Source organism: Taurulus bubalis (assembly GCF_910589615.1).
Source record: "Taurulus bubalis genome assembly, chromosome: 9".
Classification (NCBI taxonomy): Eukaryota; Metazoa; Chordata; class Actinopteri; order Perciformes; family Cottidae; genus Taurulus; species Taurulus bubalis.
In genome coordinates this window covers 22,969,441-22,989,601 of record NC_136597.1, presented here as the reverse complement: position 1 = coordinate 22,989,601, position 20,161 = coordinate 22,969,441, and the positions used below count along the sequence as shown (strand labels likewise).

General features: G+C 42.4%; 1 protein-coding gene across 1 annotated transcript; it reads right to left on the bottom strand.

Moving 5' to 3' along the window:
• Positions 1–1,327: 1,327 nt before the first annotated feature.
• ptpn9a (protein tyrosine phosphatase non-receptor type 9a) lies at positions 1,328–18,047 on the bottom strand (the record flags this gene model as incomplete). Its single annotated transcript, XM_079223958.1, has 13 exons — positions 1,328–1,518; positions 1,629–1,836; positions 2,695–2,845; positions 2,981–3,059; positions 3,914–3,983; positions 4,264–4,351; positions 4,556–4,872; positions 5,297–5,407; positions 6,374–6,479; positions 6,778–6,902; positions 8,406–8,495; positions 11,143–11,286; positions 18,015–18,047. The coding sequence occupies 13 exons, from the start codon at positions 18,045–18,047 to the stop codon at positions 1,328–1,330; spliced, it is 1,713 nt and encodes a 570-aa protein (XP_079080084.1).
• Positions 18,048–20,161: the final 2,114 nt, after the last annotated feature.

Here is a 20,161-nt window from a genome sequence, read left to right as displayed (position 1 = left end):
TAGAAGTTAGAAAATCTCAATTTAGTGAGACGGAAGGTCAGTGGATATATTTGGAAAAAAATACAATAAAACTAAAAGAGGAATTCACAAGGACAGCGACTGAACGAGTGATCACAGTGTGCTCCACCCCTCTTTACCGAGTCTCTTTCTAAGGCAGAGGAGAATGCATTATGCAACTTCAGAAGGAATGCAACAACTTCTTGGCAAAAGACTTCCTGACTAAATTGTTTTAATTCTTATTTTTTTAAGTTGAGCGGTTTCACCTCCATGTGTTCAGCGTGACACTCCTGAGACGAGCTCGTACCATCTACGCGACATAAACCATGTGCAAAAAATGCACTGCTCGACATTTCCTGGACACAGGAGGTGTAAAAACTATGAACCGAACCAAAATCCATTATTGTCGCATGAGAGTGGAGATCAAGCTCCCAATTTGGAATAAAAAAAAAAGATGCACTTAGTTAAAAGGCTTATTTCACCCCAAAATAAAGATTGTGTGAGTAACTTGCGTCTTGCCCGTGTCACTTAGAACTGCAATAAATACAATTTGCATATGTATATTAGAAGAAGAAAAAGAAGATGAGCAAGTTACTGTGGTTCCATCTCAGCTCTTCTCAAAATTATTACAAGTTTAGCGCTTACTTCAAGCATCTGATCAAAATAGTGCCTGTGCTCAGTAACTATGCCGATGGGGCTTTCATTTGGCCATTAAAAACCAACTTTACGCAGCAGTTGTGAGGAGAAAAGTACTATTTAATGCACAATGGCCATGTTAACTCCACTGACTTTCACTGAAATGCAATTAAAAGTAACATTTATTTGCAGTCGTACAATGTTTAGTGGAGTTTTAACCAATATGGCCTGAGTGGATAAATGTTGAATATTTATTTTGGGGTGAACTACTCCTTTAAGGTCCCCTAAACCGTCGGTTTAAAGTGGCAAATAAATATATATTAAAAAAAAAGAAAAAAGGGTTAATGAACATTACCTCGATCACTTGCCCCAACGTGCCGGACTGCAGAACCACAACACGGCACAGGAGCAGTTTTTTTTTAACGCTCGGCAACAACAAAATGTCACACATTGTGGGAAGCGAGAATGTTGTCACATTGAAACACGATAATGTCGAATCTCGAGCTTTTTTCCTCGTCCTGCCAATGAAGAACGGCCCCGGTCTCAACGGACAGCTTCTCGGAGCGGGTTTCCCTTCCCGGACTCACAGATTGGTCACACAACACAGTTTAGGGTTCAACAGATTGACTGCAGGGATCTCAGAGTTCGTGGAATAATCTATAGGGGAGGGGAGGAGGGACGACAGGGCTGAAGCTCACTGATTGGCTGGGAGCAGGCCCTGCCGTTGGGCGTGCTCCAAAATGGCATTGTAGCAGAAGTAGAACTGGTCCGGGGTTTGGATGCTGAAGGCTCTCTGTGTTCTCATGCGTCGCACCGTCTGGCAAACATTCAGGGAGCCGACGTCCTGTAACTGGGACAGACAGATGTCCAGCGCACAGAAGGTACCTGAAAGCAACGGGGCTCGTTAGCGCCGGCACTTCTTTTAAGCATTTGAAATGGAGTCTGTCGGACAGAATATGATGCAAATTCTGGTTCATACAGTCTCAGGGTCTCACCTGTTCTCCCAATCCCTGCACTGCAATGGACCACCATCGGGGGTCCCTGCGGGTGGCCGGCCCACTGGAGTCCCAAACCCTTCACCATTTTCCTCTGTTGTCTCTTCACAGCTCCCAGGAAGTCAATGAGCGTCACTGCGGAGGTGGGAACGCCGTAGTCGGGCCAGCTGAGGTACTGGAAATGACTCACTTGTCTCTGTTCACATGTCTGAATGGATACAAGGTGTTTTTAGTTGCAGGCTTCTTGTGCACTCCAAGAGTTAGATGAGAACATATTATTGAAATGAATAAGTCAAATTAGAGGTTGGTGGATTGCACTCCAAGTTTAATTTAATTCCTGAATTAATACTGTGCTTTTTTCATCCCAGCTATTTTTATTTTATTAGTATTGTGTGTGTATATATATATATATATATATATATATATATATATATATATATATATATATATATATATATATATATATATATATATATATATATATATATATATATATATATATATATATATAATTTCCCCTTTGGGATTAATAAAGTATATATTCATTCATTCATGATTATTTAGTTTTCTTCAATTTTGCACACCTTTATGCTAAATTAAATGCTAGAGCTTTATGCTAAGCTAAACACCTGCTGGTTCTAGCCAAAAAGCTAAAAGCCAGCAGGCGTTGAGTTTAGCATAAAGCTTTAGCGTTTAGCTTAGCATAAAGCTTTAGCGTTTAGCTTAGCATAAAGCTTTAGCATTTAGCTTAGCATAAAGCTTTAGCATTTAGCTTAGCATGAAGTAAAGTCTGTGCAAAATTGAAAAAAAATTAAATAATCCACCAACCTCTAGTTTGACTAATTAACACTTAGCACCTTATTTGTTTAAAAAAAAAAAAAAGGGACGTCCGGGCCGCTTCCATCTCACCCAGTTTAAGAGTGAAAGATGGATTTAACTACAAACCATTTGTGGGCCAGAACTATAACATATCTTTGATTCATGTCTGCACCCCACATGCTTAATAAAACCCCTTCCCGGTAAGCACGGTCCCGTTGCAGTACATATTCTTGGCCCACGGCTGTACCTCGGTGTTGTGCAGTTCGAGGGTGGTGTGGTTGTAGTGGGTGTGGTGGTCCACCCTCTGGTTCACCACTGCCATGTGGTCGTAGACCTCCTGCCCTCCTTCCTCCAGAGGCCAATACTGTCCACACTTCCTCCGACTGCCCTCATCCGTCCTGCGGCGCAGAGACGGGACATACTTAGTGAAATTATTCGATTCTGAAACGGGCACTTTTCTTCTGACTCGACAAAGTATGAATTATATTTGGCATTTATATCAAATAAAATAAAAAAAAATCTATTTAGATTACCTGGTCGTCATGACAATAACAAGCATGTTTTGTTCCCAGACCATTCTCCAGAAATCCCCGTAGGTCTTTTCCAGCGGTCCTGCACAAGGACAACGAGGATATTCAAAGCACATTTAAATGACCTCAGTTCAGTCAGCGTTCTGTGTCATGGAGCAGATCCACATGATTGCATTGATCAGCAGCTTATCGTAACAAACTCAAAGACAACCATTACTAATGATCACTCACTTCTTAGTGAGCTTTGTGACACCAAAGAAAAGCGGACCAGAACTTAAACGCAACAATATATCATGTATCCCCGTGGTCCGGCATAAATTAACCCAACTACAGACGCGGCAGCACCCTGAGACAATCACCAATGAGTTGGGTCTGAAATAAAGTCGTTTGTCCTGCACTCACAGAAGCTCACCACCTTTCAACTGGCTCTTAATATTGTGGTATTGCTGTATGTATTAAATTAATCTCATGAGCACAACTCTACTACTACAGTCCATCCTAAGATCAATATGTGGGCAAAAGAATACATGCCGCTGAGGCCACGGAAGTGTCTGTGCTATTGACTCCAGATGACACACTACTAGATCCTCAAAGCACACACACACACAGCAACGCTTTATGGATTTAATAACTATTCGTCAACCCAATCGGTGGAGTCATTCATTTTTCCCTTTGGACAAAGTGTCCAGTCAGCACCTTATTCCTTTGAGTCTTTTAACCTTCAACCATCCACAAATCCATCTGTACACACACACACACACACACACACACACACACACACACACACACACACACACACACACACACACACACACACACACACACACACACACACACACACACACACACACACACACACACACGTAAGTATCTTGTTGTCTCTTTAAATACTTCAACAATCCAGTGAGCATTACAAATACGAGACAGTTGTCATACCTTGAGTACCGATGTATGCGTTCCTCTGCTTGTAGCCGTCCATGAAGCTTGCATTGATGTAGTCTGACCTCTGTGGGAACAACAAAGCTCTGCTTTAAAGATGGAGGAGAACGAAACGCTGACCGGTGAATTGTGCCATGAGGGGAATGAGACCGTACAGCTCGGCCGTCTACATGTGGCTGATGGGGAGTTTTCAGTGATTTTAGAAGAGTAAACACAACCGAATTCTGGACAAATAGCAGCTCACTTGTGAATCAGGATGCCAGCTGACAGTGATCGAGAGGGGAACTTGCAGTCGTTTTATTTGAAAGACAACTGTAATGTGCAGATTAATAAAAATAAAACCTCACCTCGTTCCTTCTGGGTTTCAAACGAACTCTAGTTTGATCGAGGCACAGCACGTCTCCGTAGCGATTCCTCTCCTGGTTGTAAGCTAATCTGTAGACAAAGAATACAAAAATGTTACTCATGACACGACTTCAGTAGCCAGTTGGCTTGTTTTATACAACCAACATGTGGCAAAACCCCAAAATATATTCCACTTCCTATCGACATAAAAGATCAAACCCTCACATTTGAGAAGCACATGCTCGTTACGAGACTCCGGCGCTCTAAATGTCACGGCTGCTGCCGGAGACTCACTGTGCACAGTGGAAGCTTCCGGGCGGCGGCTCTTTGCGCAGCTCCTCGTACTCGAGGTGGATGCCCGAGCGCTGGAGCCGGCCGAGGTGCGTCAGCAGCTCCTGCGGGCGCATGGACTCGGGTCCCGGGACGTGAATGGAGGGGTCTTCCACGGGAATGCCCACCAGCTCGTCCACCGGGTCCACCCGGCCGTTCTGGCCCGCCAGGAGCTGCTGGTTCCAGCTGTACGACTCCAGAGGCAGCAGGCCGCCCAGGTGCTGGGGGAGGCAGTCTCTGGGGAGGTGTTGGCGCAGCTCGGCCATTTTCACCATCTGCACCTGGAGTGAGAAGAGAACGGGTGAGAATGGGTTCAGGCGGTCGACTGTTGAACCCTTTGGTGGAGGGTTGACACCTAGGAATCAATATCGTGTTGGGTTTTATGTCCTTGGTAGCATGAATAATCCGGAAACACAATTTACAGTAGACGGTTGACTCATGAAATCCATACTAATGAAACTATCCAGGGGCAGTGCTGCAGGCCGGGTGATCGAGCATTAACGTCACAGGAAGTGAGAGGCAGCCGGGTGGACTAGTTGTGAAAGAGAAGCCCCCTAATCAAATCATCATTTGCAACAAAAAAAAAAAAAAAAAAAAAAAAAAAAAAAATCAATGACACGGAATTGCTCGCTCATTCACGGTCTCTGCCCCTCCAGATAAAAACTGAAACAGAATTTTTCAAAACTCGAGTGCTCCTCTATTTACCCTCTCCCGTAGTTTCTCCTTGAGAAGCAGGCTGAGCAGATTGTACGGCACTCGAAACCAAACGGGGGCCCCGACAATCAACACCTTCTTCAGCCTGGCAGGGAACGCCCCCTGGTGGAGAGAGACACAACACAACTTACAGCAAACTCCAAAGCGTCTCGGATTCAACAGGATTTACTTCATTCTTCTTAAAAGAAGCTCGGGTCGTTTTAGCACAGGGTGCCAACAGAACCCGCATAATCTCTTTCAATTGGTTTGTGACACCAAAAAACTAAGCAGTGCTGCAGAATCGTTCTTTCACCATGTTGATCCTGATGATGCAGAATTACTATTTTTTTGTTATCACATTTTTATTGATTTTCTACACATGCGTATAAAGAAAAGATGTGCATGAAGATACACATGCACATAACCATACAAATAAATACATAAGGATATACATGCAGAATGACTATTGTGGTTCTCCAGTATATATTAAATTAATTTGACCACGACTACATTTTTAGATCAATATGTGGGCACAAAATGCATGCCGTTGATGCCGATGAGGCCACAGAAGTGTCTGTGCTGTATGGACTCCAGATAACACGCAGCTAGATCTTTAAAGCACAAATCACTTAGAGCGGTGCTTATTTTGTCAGGAACCTGAAAGTGTGCCTACATCGGAGTTTTACACAGTCATGGTGTGTGGATTAAAAGATTATTATGCTCGTCAAACCCAGTCGGTGAGCCATTATTTCTGTCTGCAGGAAATTAATTCAGAGGAGACACCAATCCTGTTTTAATCAATGGGATTCTTAGCAGGATGGAGGACATAACTCTAGAGTTACGTCTTAACCCGACCCTGAAGGAGAGGGAATCACTTTTAACATTGGCAGATAATTCAACCGAGGTCCTTTCAATAGGTTCAGTCGTGTTGACAATAAGTAAATCTACATCTGATCCAGTCAATATTGCACTGTATTTTTTTTAGGATAATGCATCTCATTTTCTCAGATATTTAACCTTATTTGGCATTTACCGTACGTGTGTAAAATCATTATACGTGATGTAAAAATGCAGGGCTGTAAATCCCACCTTGAGCAGGTTGAGTATCTTCTTGCTCAGGTCCAGTTCAAAGTTTGTGTAGTTGGAGCCCGCCATGTCGTAGATGAACACCAAGCCGTTCCTCTGGGTCTCAAAGCTGTGGGCGAGACTTCTCTGTTAATGTGTTGGATATCTTAACAAACAGGTCAGGTAACAACTCGCTTTATGCAGGCAGGCGAGAACACGGCAGACTTAAATAACACTTTAAAAAAACAGGACACAAGCCAGCGCAAGCTGTCTTGTAATAGTCAAATCACATGTTCAGGATTCCCTCAAGGAAAACTAACCCACTTGGAAATAAACTGGGAGATATATTTGGGAAGTAAAATCCTTGATTTCGGGGGAAGATTGGACGCACAGCATTAGTCAGAGAGCATTTCACGAGTACCACTCACCTTTCCACGGCCCGATCCAGGAGGTAGAAGAGGGCCTGCAGCACCACGTGGTTGCCCGTCTTGTTGGGGTGGTGCAGTTTGGCCGTGTACAAGGCGATGGAGGCCCCCGAAGGATCCCGTACACTCTGGAATACACACGACTAACAGGTTATATCAGCATTCAGTCGGCTGTGAGACGTTTGGCCCCTTTTCACGAACCACTCAAAATGTACTGAGCTGTTGGTTAGCATTTCTCAGTTGTTTTGTTTCCTGCATTTCCCATAACAATTATTGGGCTTTTCAGTCGATGCATGGATTAGAACGTTTTTACCAAAAGTTTGACAGATGTGTTTTTCATAGAAATCTAAATGGTACGTCTATAAATTAACTGGGGCTGGTTTAAGGTGTGACAACAAGGCAGCCAAAAGTGAGACTGAACAGTGACCACAGGGGGGCGCTGAAGTTCAAAGGCTGGTTGCTGGCAGAATGCCAGAAGAAGAAAAAAAAAAAACAGGCTGTCAACAATTTAGCAGGAGTGATTCTTGTCATGATGCTGCAGGTCTTGCAGCTCTGCTCTTTCCTTTCCTTCCTTAGAGGGACACAGATCATATTTTGCATGTCAAACCTGATCAGTGTGAAGGCTGCTGGTGTCAAGCGAACGAGAGGCTCTTCACTTGTGAATGAAGCCGCACCGAGCGGTCCTGTGTAAGCAAATAAGCCCTTGTTCTCGGACATGAGGGGGGCTAAAAATACCTCAGGCAGGATATGAAGCCCGCTGCTGAGGCTGGAGACCTCCGACGTCAGACAAGAGGATGTGCAGCATCAATGCCACGTCAACAGGGAAGGAAGAAGGCCAACACAGGAGAGTGGGGAGTCTGCTGATGTGTGTGTGGCTAAATTTATCTGGCACAGGAAATCCACTTGGCACACCAATCAATAAATAAATTGCACCCCAAAAAAACCCCTTAATTCTTCATTATGAGAACTTGCTTTCAGAAGTTGTACCCTGAACCTTTTTTCGTCAATGAAAAGTGAGCTCATCACATTAGCGAGTTATGGGTCCTTTGATGCGATAAGTTATTGATTGATTGATTCTTTGCCAAGTCCAGAAGAACCTACATTTCTGGAATTTGAGATTTGTCTGTTCGAAGTCCTGTTAAAATACAAAAACAAGCCAAACTTGTCTCTATATTTTCTGACTTGGTTACTACTGAAGATGTGAATCCTTAAAAACAGGTCATGGTTTATTAAAAAAGGAATTTCCTAGGAGAGCATTGGGCACCGCAGTTTTTTTTTTAATGCCCAAATCTTACTCAAACAAGAGTAAATGGTGCGTTTGTTGGGGACTATTTCAGCTGCGGGTTAATACACAGTGCTTTAGTGAAACATAGCTAAGTATTCCAGCAAGACGGATCAACCCAAAAACCCATCTTTTATAATAATGAAAAAACAATCCGCCTCATTGTTCACATGTTCTCAATAGTTTTTGGAGAACAATGAAGGTCTATGGGACAAAGGCATAAGACAATACTTGTCATTGGAATTAATTCACCGCTGGTTTTGGTCAATACATAAATGAATATCACCTTCCTTTATCCTTTAACCGTCTTCTAACTTGACTCAACGTTTTCCATTCAGCTCACTCTTACCAACACGGTGAACTTTCCGCTGAGCAGCTCCGAGCGCAGAGGTTCTTCCTGAGGCTGAAGTCGGACGATTCCTTCTTTAAGACGCGTTTCCTGCAGAAAACAGATCACAGCAGGTGAAGTCAGGCTGCGGAGCAACTGCACTTTGAGGTGAATTCCTCTGTGAACAATGGAGAACTACTGCCTGACTTTCCTGCCAGGAGGATTCCTCTCTGCATGGTTTCCATCACACACACACACACACCTCACAAAGAGGTTGTGTGGGAGTTTCTTGAACTCATTGTAAGGGCCGAGCATGGGAGGTGTCTTTTCCATTTATTGTTGTATTTATCTTTTTTCTTCCTCTTTTAAATAATGTGGGCTCTTAACTGTGATTACAGGGTCTAAAAATAAACGACCACTTATAAACATAGGACGAGCCTCACGTACACCTGGAGGAGAAGTCATCAAACCCCAAATCATTTCCCCATCATTTCCATTATTTTGTTTTTATAAAAGCTTTTCCATTTGATGGAAACAACCCGTAGATTTCACACATAGATCAGCTTTCTTATTCCTTCATCTTTTAAGATTATTTTTGTAATCGGTCACGTCTCATAGTAATGAGACACAAATATGACAGAAAAGACTAACATGTACAGATGCAGTAAAAATACATTAAAAAAAACACCACACAATATTATTTTACGTTATATTACAATAGATGGCACGATACAAAAACACAGATGTTTCATGCCAGGCCGACGTACTACTCGTCCCATCCTCTGTCCGGGTGCTGACGCAGCATTAAAGCGAGTTCAATGAACCGTGGCGTGGCAGAGGAGACTAATCCTTCTTAAAGTCACAGTGCAGGTATTCACAAAGGAGAAAAAAGAAATTAAAGAACCCAGCGTGGCGATTAAAGCGACGTTACTCAAAAGAAGGTAGGAGGGCGAACTCCGGCCCCGTCACGAAGATATTCAGGTCACTAGAGTCTGTTCCGTTTGCTGCAGTTGATAAAAGGGAGCAGATAAACCCTAATTCGCATGTTCAGATTTTGGGACATTTACAGCAGTCTACTGTAAGCCAATAAGGAACAAATAAGACATTTCCCTCAACTTCCTGGTCGTCATTACGGGATCGCAGGAGGCCTTGATTACGTTATTACCCAGATCATAAAGTTAATGAGACCTGCAGGCTGATCCACTGGCGCTGCCCTGGAGGCTTCATCTTCAGGCTAATTTCTTACCGCTTTGATGGTAATAATATCACCAAGGTCACTAACTGCTATTTCGGTAACACACAGTGTTACAAGTGACGTCTTTTCTCTGCGGCACAGTGTCAGGTGGCGTCTCGACCGCTCTATGCCAGATGCTCTGAGACATACAGCGGAAAAATAAATACAGTTTCACATTGTTTTGCATGCAGGCCCACCACCCCTCCCTGGAACACTTCACGTTCCTCATTTACCGGTAATCTACCCTCATAACCTCAGCTGTGCCAATCAATGAGCTTTTCTGATGACGGGGCAACACTCATTTCTTGATAAGCTCAAAGCTCTCTGGAAAGCTGAATACCGCTGCATACTGCTCCTCGTCATACTTTTGCATTTGGTGCAGATATATACGATTTCAACACAGCAGCGAGAACAAAGCTGTGACATTAGTCCATGTTGTCCTGATTGTATTCATTGTGCTTCACAACCTGCCATCAGTTACTTCTTTCCATCTGAAATAGTCACAAAAGGCAGTAAACTGCTTTTCCGCGTCTGAGGCAGTTGCGTCATAATGAAGGTTAATAGAATACATCAGACTCTGTGGAAATGATGGTTGATGTTCAGCATAATGAGATTAGAACGTTCCAATGTGGGCGTAGATTCCTCTGATAATGTTCAAACAAAAAAAAGATGTTTTTTTTAAATATAGGTTTCAGAAAGCTGGTGTATGTATGTGTGTATATATATATATATATATATATATATATATATATATATATATATATATATATATATATATATATATATATATATATATATATAAATAAAACATTGACAACTTTATTATGATGGGAATGAATGTAAACGATTAGTGTTGAAAAGTGTGCTGAAGTATAAGTCGACACTGATGAGCAGGATTGTTTACTTATTCTTTGAGCACATATTTCCTGATCTAAATCAGTAAGCTTCCCTCTATGTTGTAGACTAGAGTCTTGTATGTAGTAAGCAGTGGTGTTGATAGCTTTTCAATCTATTTATCCCACCGAGACCACAGCTGGTCATTTAAGTGGGTCATTGTTTTTTACAAATTGTGGCGTTTGATGTAGACATTGATGGTTGATTGGTTGGCACAAAGTATTAAATGAAAAGTGGGTTTAAATGTTATTGGGGATGTATAGACATTTAAACCCTTCTTTTGTCAAAAATATAAAATGTTTTGATCTTAGCATCTAAACTCTGTTATTGCCATTGTGCAAAAATACCTCTAATTTGAATTGTCTTTATGAAAAGCTCCAACTTCCAGTGCCAACCTGATGAAAATCATTTTTATAACAATACCCAAAGTCCCCCAAAAATGCTCTCACTTGCATATTTAAAATAAAAAGTTTCATCTTAATTGTATTTTGTCAGCTGTTTTTTTTTAGCCACTCTGTTAAACAGATGAGGATTCCAATATGGCAACCACAGAGTGGCTCCACCTCAACCGCTCTGCTGCTGTGCACACAGTTCACTCTCAAGCCAAGTGGTTCTCGCGTCTGTTCTTACCCTGTAGCTGTGGAATAGCTCAATGGCTCGGAGGACGTCAAACTTGCGAGCCATGAGGAACTTGACGGCCAATTCCCTGGACAGCTCCGACACTCCATGCTGACTGGTCCACTTGTTGATTTCCTCCAGAAACTGCCTAGTAGCCTGAAACGGACACACAAACGTTGTACTCTCGTAATCGAAGGGTCAAACAGAAAGGAAGTGAAACTGGGCTTTAAACTCGATACGTCCTCCTTCACAGGAAGCGCCATCTACGGCTTCACAGAATATTCGAGGGGAATCTCACGGCCCGGTGAGACGTCTACGATGGCGTTTCATAAAGAGTTGGATGCTCGGCGCGTGTGTCTCCACAGACTGAACATACGCAGGGAGGAACTAAATTAAATGTGTGATCTGTAATTTGTGCGAACCAAAAACCATGCGAGTTCAACTTGTGCGTTAACCGCAGCTATTTTGGGGGGGAAAGCGTTGGCTTACAGTTCACGGTTGAGCTAAAAAGAAAGAACATGTAAACAGCAGCATGTGGATGACCAGTGGATTTGGTCAAGTAAAAGAAAACTTCTAGCTCACGTTTAACAACGGTCACATATTGAGAGGGGGAAACAAATCTGGACTCTTGCTAAACTGGTGCAATAATAACTTTTAATGCGTGGGCTGAAAAGTCCAATCACATGTACTGGTTGAGTGCCGAGTTATCCAGGAATAAAGCAGTTCAATGATAGGATGGCCCTGATGGAAATGGAATTAAAAAGGGTTTGACGTTATGATGGATTACTGACGATAACGTTATTAATTAGACACCGAAATTATAATTTTTAAAACTTAGTGGAGACAACCGAGTGTTTGTTTTTTGCTATTAAGTTTCATATTAAGTCATAGTGAGTTTGAAGTATATACACAAGGTTTTTTTAAGCTTGCATCAGGCATTCACAAAATCAAATGTAGTGTATGGGCCTCAAAACATGAGAAATATCATCTTGGGAATTAGTTTAAAAAGTTCCAACAGATGCGGAACAACATTAGCATTCATTTGGAGTGCGTTGTCCGGCCACCTGCTGAATACAAGTCTGATATTCACTCTTCTTTTGGCTCCGTTTTGGTCCCCACCAACTCACCAAATCTGTCTCTTTAGCCACTAAATATGCCTCTATGTTCGCCAGCTAATTGCTAACTGTGTCGGTCTGCCATTTGGTGCCGGAGAGGTATCGTACAGAGGGTTTTTAGAGATGTGTGCTGGGGCTGAAAATGCAAGGACAGCATAAAAGTACCAAGTAGGAAAGTTGCTAGCTTCCAAAAAGCATTTTGTTTTTAACACTTGTCTTTTCTTCGACGCTCAAATCTAAAAGCAACTAACCAAATGCACCAAACTTATAATTTGGAAAAACGTGTTTACCATAAAGGCCTTCCACCCATCTTGCAAATAACTTATGCATTTAGCCGGCAGCCTTTCAAGAGCTTCCTGTCCTCCCCTCTGCTCTCATTATACACTCCCTCAGGAACTCACCCCCACCACCCGCAGCACCCGCAGAGCTAGCGAGTCAGCACCCAGTGAATCGTCAAAAGGCGACACAGGAGGCAATGAAAGCTCGCACTTAAAAAAAAAAAACACAGGGTCCCGCTTCTCTGGCGAGGCACAGGAAGTCGAGTTCTGGGGGTCCACGGCTCTTTAGGAATACAAAACGATCACTGACGAGCGCCGAGCCTCGAGACAGGATGCCACTGTCTCTCCTCGGGAAAAGCCAGCGCATTCACAGACAGGAGGGGATTGCAGCTTCTGCTCTGTTCAGCTGCCTTAACATGCAAGGGATGAGGGATGATTGCACCTGACAGGGCTGAGGTCGCTTCTCATGGGGAGGGGTGTCAGTCTCAATCCTGGGCTTTTCAGCGCAGTCGTGAATGGATCTCTGATCATTTCGAGCAGATGCTACAACATGCAATACTTAGAATAAATATACTAACTTTAAAGTGCATTAATCCTTTCGGGAAGAATACATGTTGTAGAGTTTATAACCACATCTTATGGTCTTCCCCCCCCCAGCAGATGGAAGGTTGCGACATCAGACCTAAAACGGCCGCAGCACTGACTGGGAAAGGATCAAAGTCACAAAGTCATGGACCAGGAGAACAGTGGAGGGCCAGAAAAAGATGGAGGGGGTCATCCACATCCCACGCCAGAGACCTTCTTTGAACATACGAGCACATGTTGTCATGCAAGTCCTGTTGCACAGCAAGCTCAATTCACTAAATGTGTTTAAACATTGCTCCTTATGCATTTCATTGGGTTACTGGGTGTACTCGGTATAGTTTCTTTCAATATCTAGGGAGTTTATTGCCGTGAGATCTGGTGGAAATCGCAAGACGTGGTGGTTGACTTCCTGCCTTACATCTATTGCCTTCTAAAAGTTGGTTTAGTTCAAGCTGGACTGAAGCAATAATCACACTCTGTGAGGTAAGATACTGTTTGGATCTATGATTCGTCTTATTATTATTTACAGAGAAAACTGCCAAAAGATTAAAACATGGCGTCAACAAGGTGAACAGGGTTTTCTTCAAAGGAAAAAAATATTTTTTCGAACTTTGTAGATCTATTTTTAGATTTACAAAAAAGGCAGTATTCCAAATCAATCAGTCACTATCTCAAAGTTGTTCATGGTCACAAAAAAAAAAGTGTTGGACCTCGCTTACCAGATGAACCATCACATTCTGTGGTACCGTCCTTTAAAAAGTCCACGAGCTCCATCCAACGTGGGCCGTGTGCTCTTTGTTGTTGCACAGCAATCCTTCGGTGTCGGCCAAAGACAACTTCCTGTCAGATTGCTGTCAGGTACACTCGGGTTTCCAAGATTTCAATGGTTTGACAGCTGCTCTTTCTCTCTTAGCCTTTTAAGGAGAGACTGCCAACTCCAGGCAGTGACCCTCTGTTCCTGGAGAAGCCCGTCTTGTTTGGCTTTTCTGCACTAGGGGCCATATCCGCCAGAGTGGAATTTGAGGATGAACCAGTTTGTTTTTGCGATAGCACACCAGACTGCACTGGAAGACTCAATGCGGAGGAGTGACTTACTCAATTCCTGGAGGATGCATAAATATTTGCTCGACTCGCTCCAGTTCTGATAAAAGCAGGAGATATTTTCTTCTAAATTCTTGAAACACTTAATTCTGGCTTTAACTGGCTGACACTAATCTAAACGGACGGAAATCTTTATATTTTCCGCTGCCTTTATGTCCTCGGTTGGTAGTTCCCAAATGCAGAGTGACACATTTTAAACAATAAACAGCTGACATTACATAATCCAGTGTGTTGTCAGGGGTTGTTTATTGGTGGTGTTGACGATGACTGTCGATAAGTCATTGATTAGGTTGACTGCAGTCGGGACATGCTGTGCTGCGAGTTAGTGGATGGAGTTGTAGTTGGTTCTTTGCCAAACAGTCCTGAAAACAAGTCCACGGGTCCAAAAAGGTTTGAGACTCTGACCCAGATTTACTTTAGAGTCAAACTGGCTGCCACAGTGTCCGAAATCTCGCCCTTATTCAGTCATTTACTCCCGAGTGGAGTTGTTGAGATACCGGTATACACACTGCTTCCAATGGCCATTAGCAGCACAGCGCTGCTTGGCTAAATAACGACGCAAACAGCTACCGGTACGCGAGGCTGCATTGAGTTACATGTTGATGTGTTCAAGTGCCATGCAGTAAAACTGAGTATTAGGTAAAAGTAAATCATAACATCATGTTTTTAAAGATGATCCTAGATTAGTCCCGCAGTGGGGAAATTACAGGATTACAGCAGCACAAGTGAATAAAAGATTACAAAAATAAACAGTAATAGAAAGCATAATATTAAACGCAATCTTGCTAAATCTAGTTTACAAACTTGAGGTTTTCACGGCAATGAAATAGAAAAGGGAATGAAGTCGTGTTAATAATTCAGGTAAAGGAATCAGTATCAGCAAGAGAAAAGTGGTTTCTCTACTCCAGAGTAAATGATAAACACTCAGAAGTCTGTAGATTGCTTGTTTTGTCTGACCAATAGTTAACTATCCCAAAAGACTAAGAAAACCAGTAATTATTTATATCTCAGATGCTGGAACCGGTGAATTTTCCACATGTTTGACTATTTGTGTCAGCTCCACATTGGTTTTCAAATATTTATAGGAGGGCATATCTTGAAAAACTCACTTGCCCAGCGCACACATACAATTGCATATATGGAGTTCCTACCAACCCACAAACTATGAAATAAGACAACCAAGTCATTTTTTTGTGGTTTGCTTGGATCAGAAATCATGTGATTCAACCAGCCATTCAGATTTAGCTCCCATTCCGATGTCACATGCAGGCTCATTAGAATATACCACCCACGTCTTGAGAAACTCACCTTTGCAAATGTTGAAAACATATTTCTCTTGTGAGCAAATCAGAGTGGACCATGTTTTTTTGGGGGGAGGGGTGCGTGAAGAGACAGGCGCTAAAACAGAGCGTTTCAAAACAGATATATTCAGACACATAGTACAATGTAATAAATAATGTATTTCTGGAACATTGAAGCATGTTCTAGTTGAAATATATATATTAAAAAAAACTGAATTTCCAGAAGACATGGGTTTATTATGATTTAAAACTACCGATACTGTGATAGATGACTTTGACCGCATTGCCAACCACTAATCCACCGTTATAGGCCATTCTCATGGTGCCCATTTAGATATAGGTGTAAATCAATTGAAAGCTGGCTTTCATTTAGATGTGTCAGTGCTGGTACTGCAGTGGCTTACTGGCACTCAAATAGATTTTGTCATATTGTTTTACTTGATGATCCTTTGTTACAGGAAATAATGTCTGAGTACTGTCTGCAGTATTCACATTCCAGCCAGGAGTCATAATGTACACGGTGACTGTGTTATTGTCTCAGCAGACAGAAACTCTATTGAAGGGGTTATGGAAAGTAGTGTGTGTGGGTTTACTGCAGCATCATGATTACACCTCGACAGACCTTAATGCATTCATTTGTCTTCACGTTTTAAGAAAGGATTCATGGCTGACCTTGACATCCAAAACTCGTTTGATTACAGAAGCCACGCTAACCTATTTACAAATGTGGGACTGCTGCTGCTTCAGCGAGTCAATACCAAAACAGGAAGTCAGTGACGTCACTCTCTCCCTATTCCCCAATTTCTCTCACTCCACTGCTTCCTGGGAGTAGACTCACCGCACACAAACACAGGCCCACAAACACACAGTTTCTCTAAAGCACATGATAGACGCACACACAAACGACTCTGTAACTCAAACTCCCCCCTTCCCCCGAGTCTAGTGGAAATGCTTTTAACAGCTGCCTTTAGAATGAAGTTCCACTACACCCGTGTATGCTCCCGAGAGAGCCACCCTGACACACACACACACACACACACATCCCCAACCACCTCCCACAAGGCTGTGGATGTAATGAGGGCGTCCGGTACCCGAGCGGGGGCCCCGGCTCACACAGGAAATGGAGTAGCCAGATAAGGCTTTCTGCTGGCCAGATGATGAGGAGTCAGAAGAGAAGACACGCACGAGACCAGAGAAGAAGAAAAAAATCAACTCAAAATCTAGATACTACAAACTGATTATTATTCCCACACAGAAACTACAACAACAGTCTCTTTGCTCATGTTGGATTTCTTGTGGTTTGGTACCGTTCATGCCACTTTAACTTTGGTCATGTTTAATTTACAAATCAAGATCAAATGCAGCTACACTCGTTGCCAGTTTATTAGGTACACCTATCTGAGACTAACGCTGTTTGAAACGGTCATACATTAAATCTTCATCTATGTTATAATGCTCCTTTTTTTGTAGAAACTGTTTTAGAGAGGGGTCAATGGAACTGCAACTGGGTTAACTGGCCTAATACTTTGTGTATTAAGAGTACACTAATAAATACACGTTGAGCAAACCAGGTTTAGCTGGAAAGATTCTAATTGGGTCTTTTAATCCCCACAACTAGTAGAGTCCTATGGGTCTGCATCCATGAAGCATAACACAGGTACATAATATTAGAGCTGAAATAATTGTTCAGTCAATCAATAGAAACAGTTAATCTGCAACAACATATTTTTTTTTTTACAAAAAAGGTTAAACTAGCCCTGGTTCCAGCTTGTCAAATATGAATATTTGCTCTTTTTTTTGTAAATACAACTTTTTATTGCGAAATCTGTATATACACCGGGATGTTAAAAACAATGCAAACTTGTCAAAACTAAGTTCAGAGTTGTTTTGGGCTTTCACGTTACAGCAACTATTGATGAAACTCATTTAGGCTTAAGGCTATATATAAAAAAAGAAGAAAGAAATGAAGGAAAATGCATTTCATGTGTGAATGCATGTCAGTTTGACCAATATATTTCAAAGCCATATCACTTTCTACACATTGCAACCAAGTTTCTACTGTATACATTCATGAATGAGCCAAATGTGGAGCCAGACAGCGTTTCCAACTCTTCCCCGGAGTAATAACACGGTCTGTGCCCTCGAACGAACAACTCTAAAAGCACCAGGAATTAATATTGTATATCTGTGTGGGGGCTGATAAAAAGGCGATATCGGCCCTGTTTCGCAAGAGTTGCAGCTCAGCCGCTGGAGAGGAACTGACATTGATGCATCGAGAGCAACAAAAAAAAAAAAATGTTGTCAGAAATCGATACAATATTTCCGCGACGCATTCAGGGAGCATTTCGCAACAAAACCCCACTGCGCACCGCCATCGCCGCGGTGCGTTCACGCAACCCTCGGGGCCAAAAAAAAAAAATACCTCCAGGTAGGGCCGAGGCTGGGACGTTTAAGGGCGACGGAAACAACAGAGAGGAAGAAGTGTAAAGACTGTAAAGGCCTACCTGTTCTTCCTCCGCCGATAAAGTAGCTGCCATGATCCCCGTCAGTTTCTCTGGTTCTTTCTTTTTTTTTTTTGCCGAGACGCGTCCTTTTTTCATGAAGTGGAAGATGACGGAGACGTCTGTGTGTCCGTCCCTCGTGTAAAACACACACACACACACACACACACACACACACACGCACGGGGGTTTAGGGGTTGTCCCTCTCGCTCAAAGTGGAAGAAGGCATCGGAATCGCTGTTTTCTCTTTTTTTTCTTCTCCCCCCTCTAGACACCGTTTTGACTGCGAAACACACGCGGGGCAATTAGCTTGACTCTTTGCAGCCAAACTGCACAGAAAAAGCCGAGTAGTAGAAGAAGAAGAAGAAAGAGGACAGGGAAGAGGGGAGAGAAAGAATAAAAAGAGGACAACACTCGAGCAGCTAGACGAGGCTCTGCTTCGGCTCGATGATAACTGGGCTCAGACCATGAGCTGCTGCTCAACCCACTGACTCCTCCATGCCATGAATTGCAAGTTTTTACCCTTGAACCTCGCCTTTATGTTGTGGGAGAGAGACACGCGCACACACAGCGCGAGCGAGAGAGAGAGAGAGAGAGAGACGCTATTCATTCTCCATGTTGCTCTCCCCCTGGTGGCTGAGAACAGAACATATGACAAAAACTCACGACCTCCGCCTCCATTCATAAAAATAGGAAACCAAACAGGAAAATCACCATTTTGAGTGTCAGCTTGCACCTTAGAGGAGCGCTGACGAACACGCACGCGCGCACACACACACACACACACAATGCTAAAACTATTTTAAAACAAATAACGGACTACTTATATATTGGACGTTTTGACTTTAACTTTGTTTACTAATGATGGAGACACGTTCCGTGGACGTGGCTTAACTTGACGCTTATTAGCCAAGAGTTATGTGAGAAGACTGACACAACTCCGACGTTTGTCCGTTTACGTTAACGCTACGTAACGCTACGTCACGTTTACGTAGCGTAAACGTGACGTAGCGTTAGTTAGCTAGTTTATTAAGCTAGTTGATCCCAACTTCACAAGTGAACATAACTGTTAACTAGTGAGCTTTAGAGGTGCTGGTATAGATGGAGCTTATGTTTTTAACTATTTATGCTAAGCTAACCAGCTTCAAATGAAAGAGCTATTCATCTTATCACATAAGTAGTGCAAGAAAAAGACAAAAAGTGCAGGTAAATAAATACTAAATTGATATATGGACAGGGTTATTATATCCAGTGTGCAGGCTCCATGTACATATGTTTATAAACTGTATATATATATATATATATATATATATATATATATATATATATATATATATATATATAGTGCAGGCTTCATGTTGGGAGTGATAGATCACAATGAAAATAAACATAATTAAACACAATAAAAGTGTAATCTATAAAGGCAGCAGTGGATATCTTGGTGTTCGAGTGTTATTCACAGCGTATGAGTGATTTAAGTGTTCCATCAGAGTGGAGGCCTGTGTCTGGTAGTGTTGATGTACAGTGTTGATGTTCGGTGTTATGTTGCGCCTACCAGAGGGGAGACGTTTTAATAGGATGTGTCCAGGGTGTGAAGGTGTCTGCAGTGAGCATCCTGTTTCCTCACTCGGTCCTGGACGTAGGGCAGGCTGGCACCGATGACTTTCTCTCTCCCTCTGCAGTCCTGACTGTCTGTTGTCTCGTCTCAGTAAAGAAGTGCATTTACGAGCATGCTTTTAAGACATCGCTGCAAGTTTGGAAGACAACTGTGTGGCCAAATGTGCAACTTACACAAGTGGGCTCCAGCCAGACTGGACTTTCACATTTTTAAATGTTTGGAAAATATTTAATTGTTTTGCATGTTCACAGATTCTACACTTATCTTGACAAAGAGGGAGAGTGGGTTAAGCATGCTTTAAATAGTTAAAACATGTCAGGAAGGGTTCTTTGACATACTGCTTTTCAGCCACTGTACTTAAAATATATGTTTTTTTCTGCACATTATGTGCATTAGCTATAAGTGTACATCACAAAAGCACTCTCCAAACTATCACTACACATTATTAATGCATGAAATAAAGTGAGAGGAAATAACTAATAATAGGAGCAGGCCCTTCCGCAATAGTTGGTTGCAAGAATAGCAATTTAAT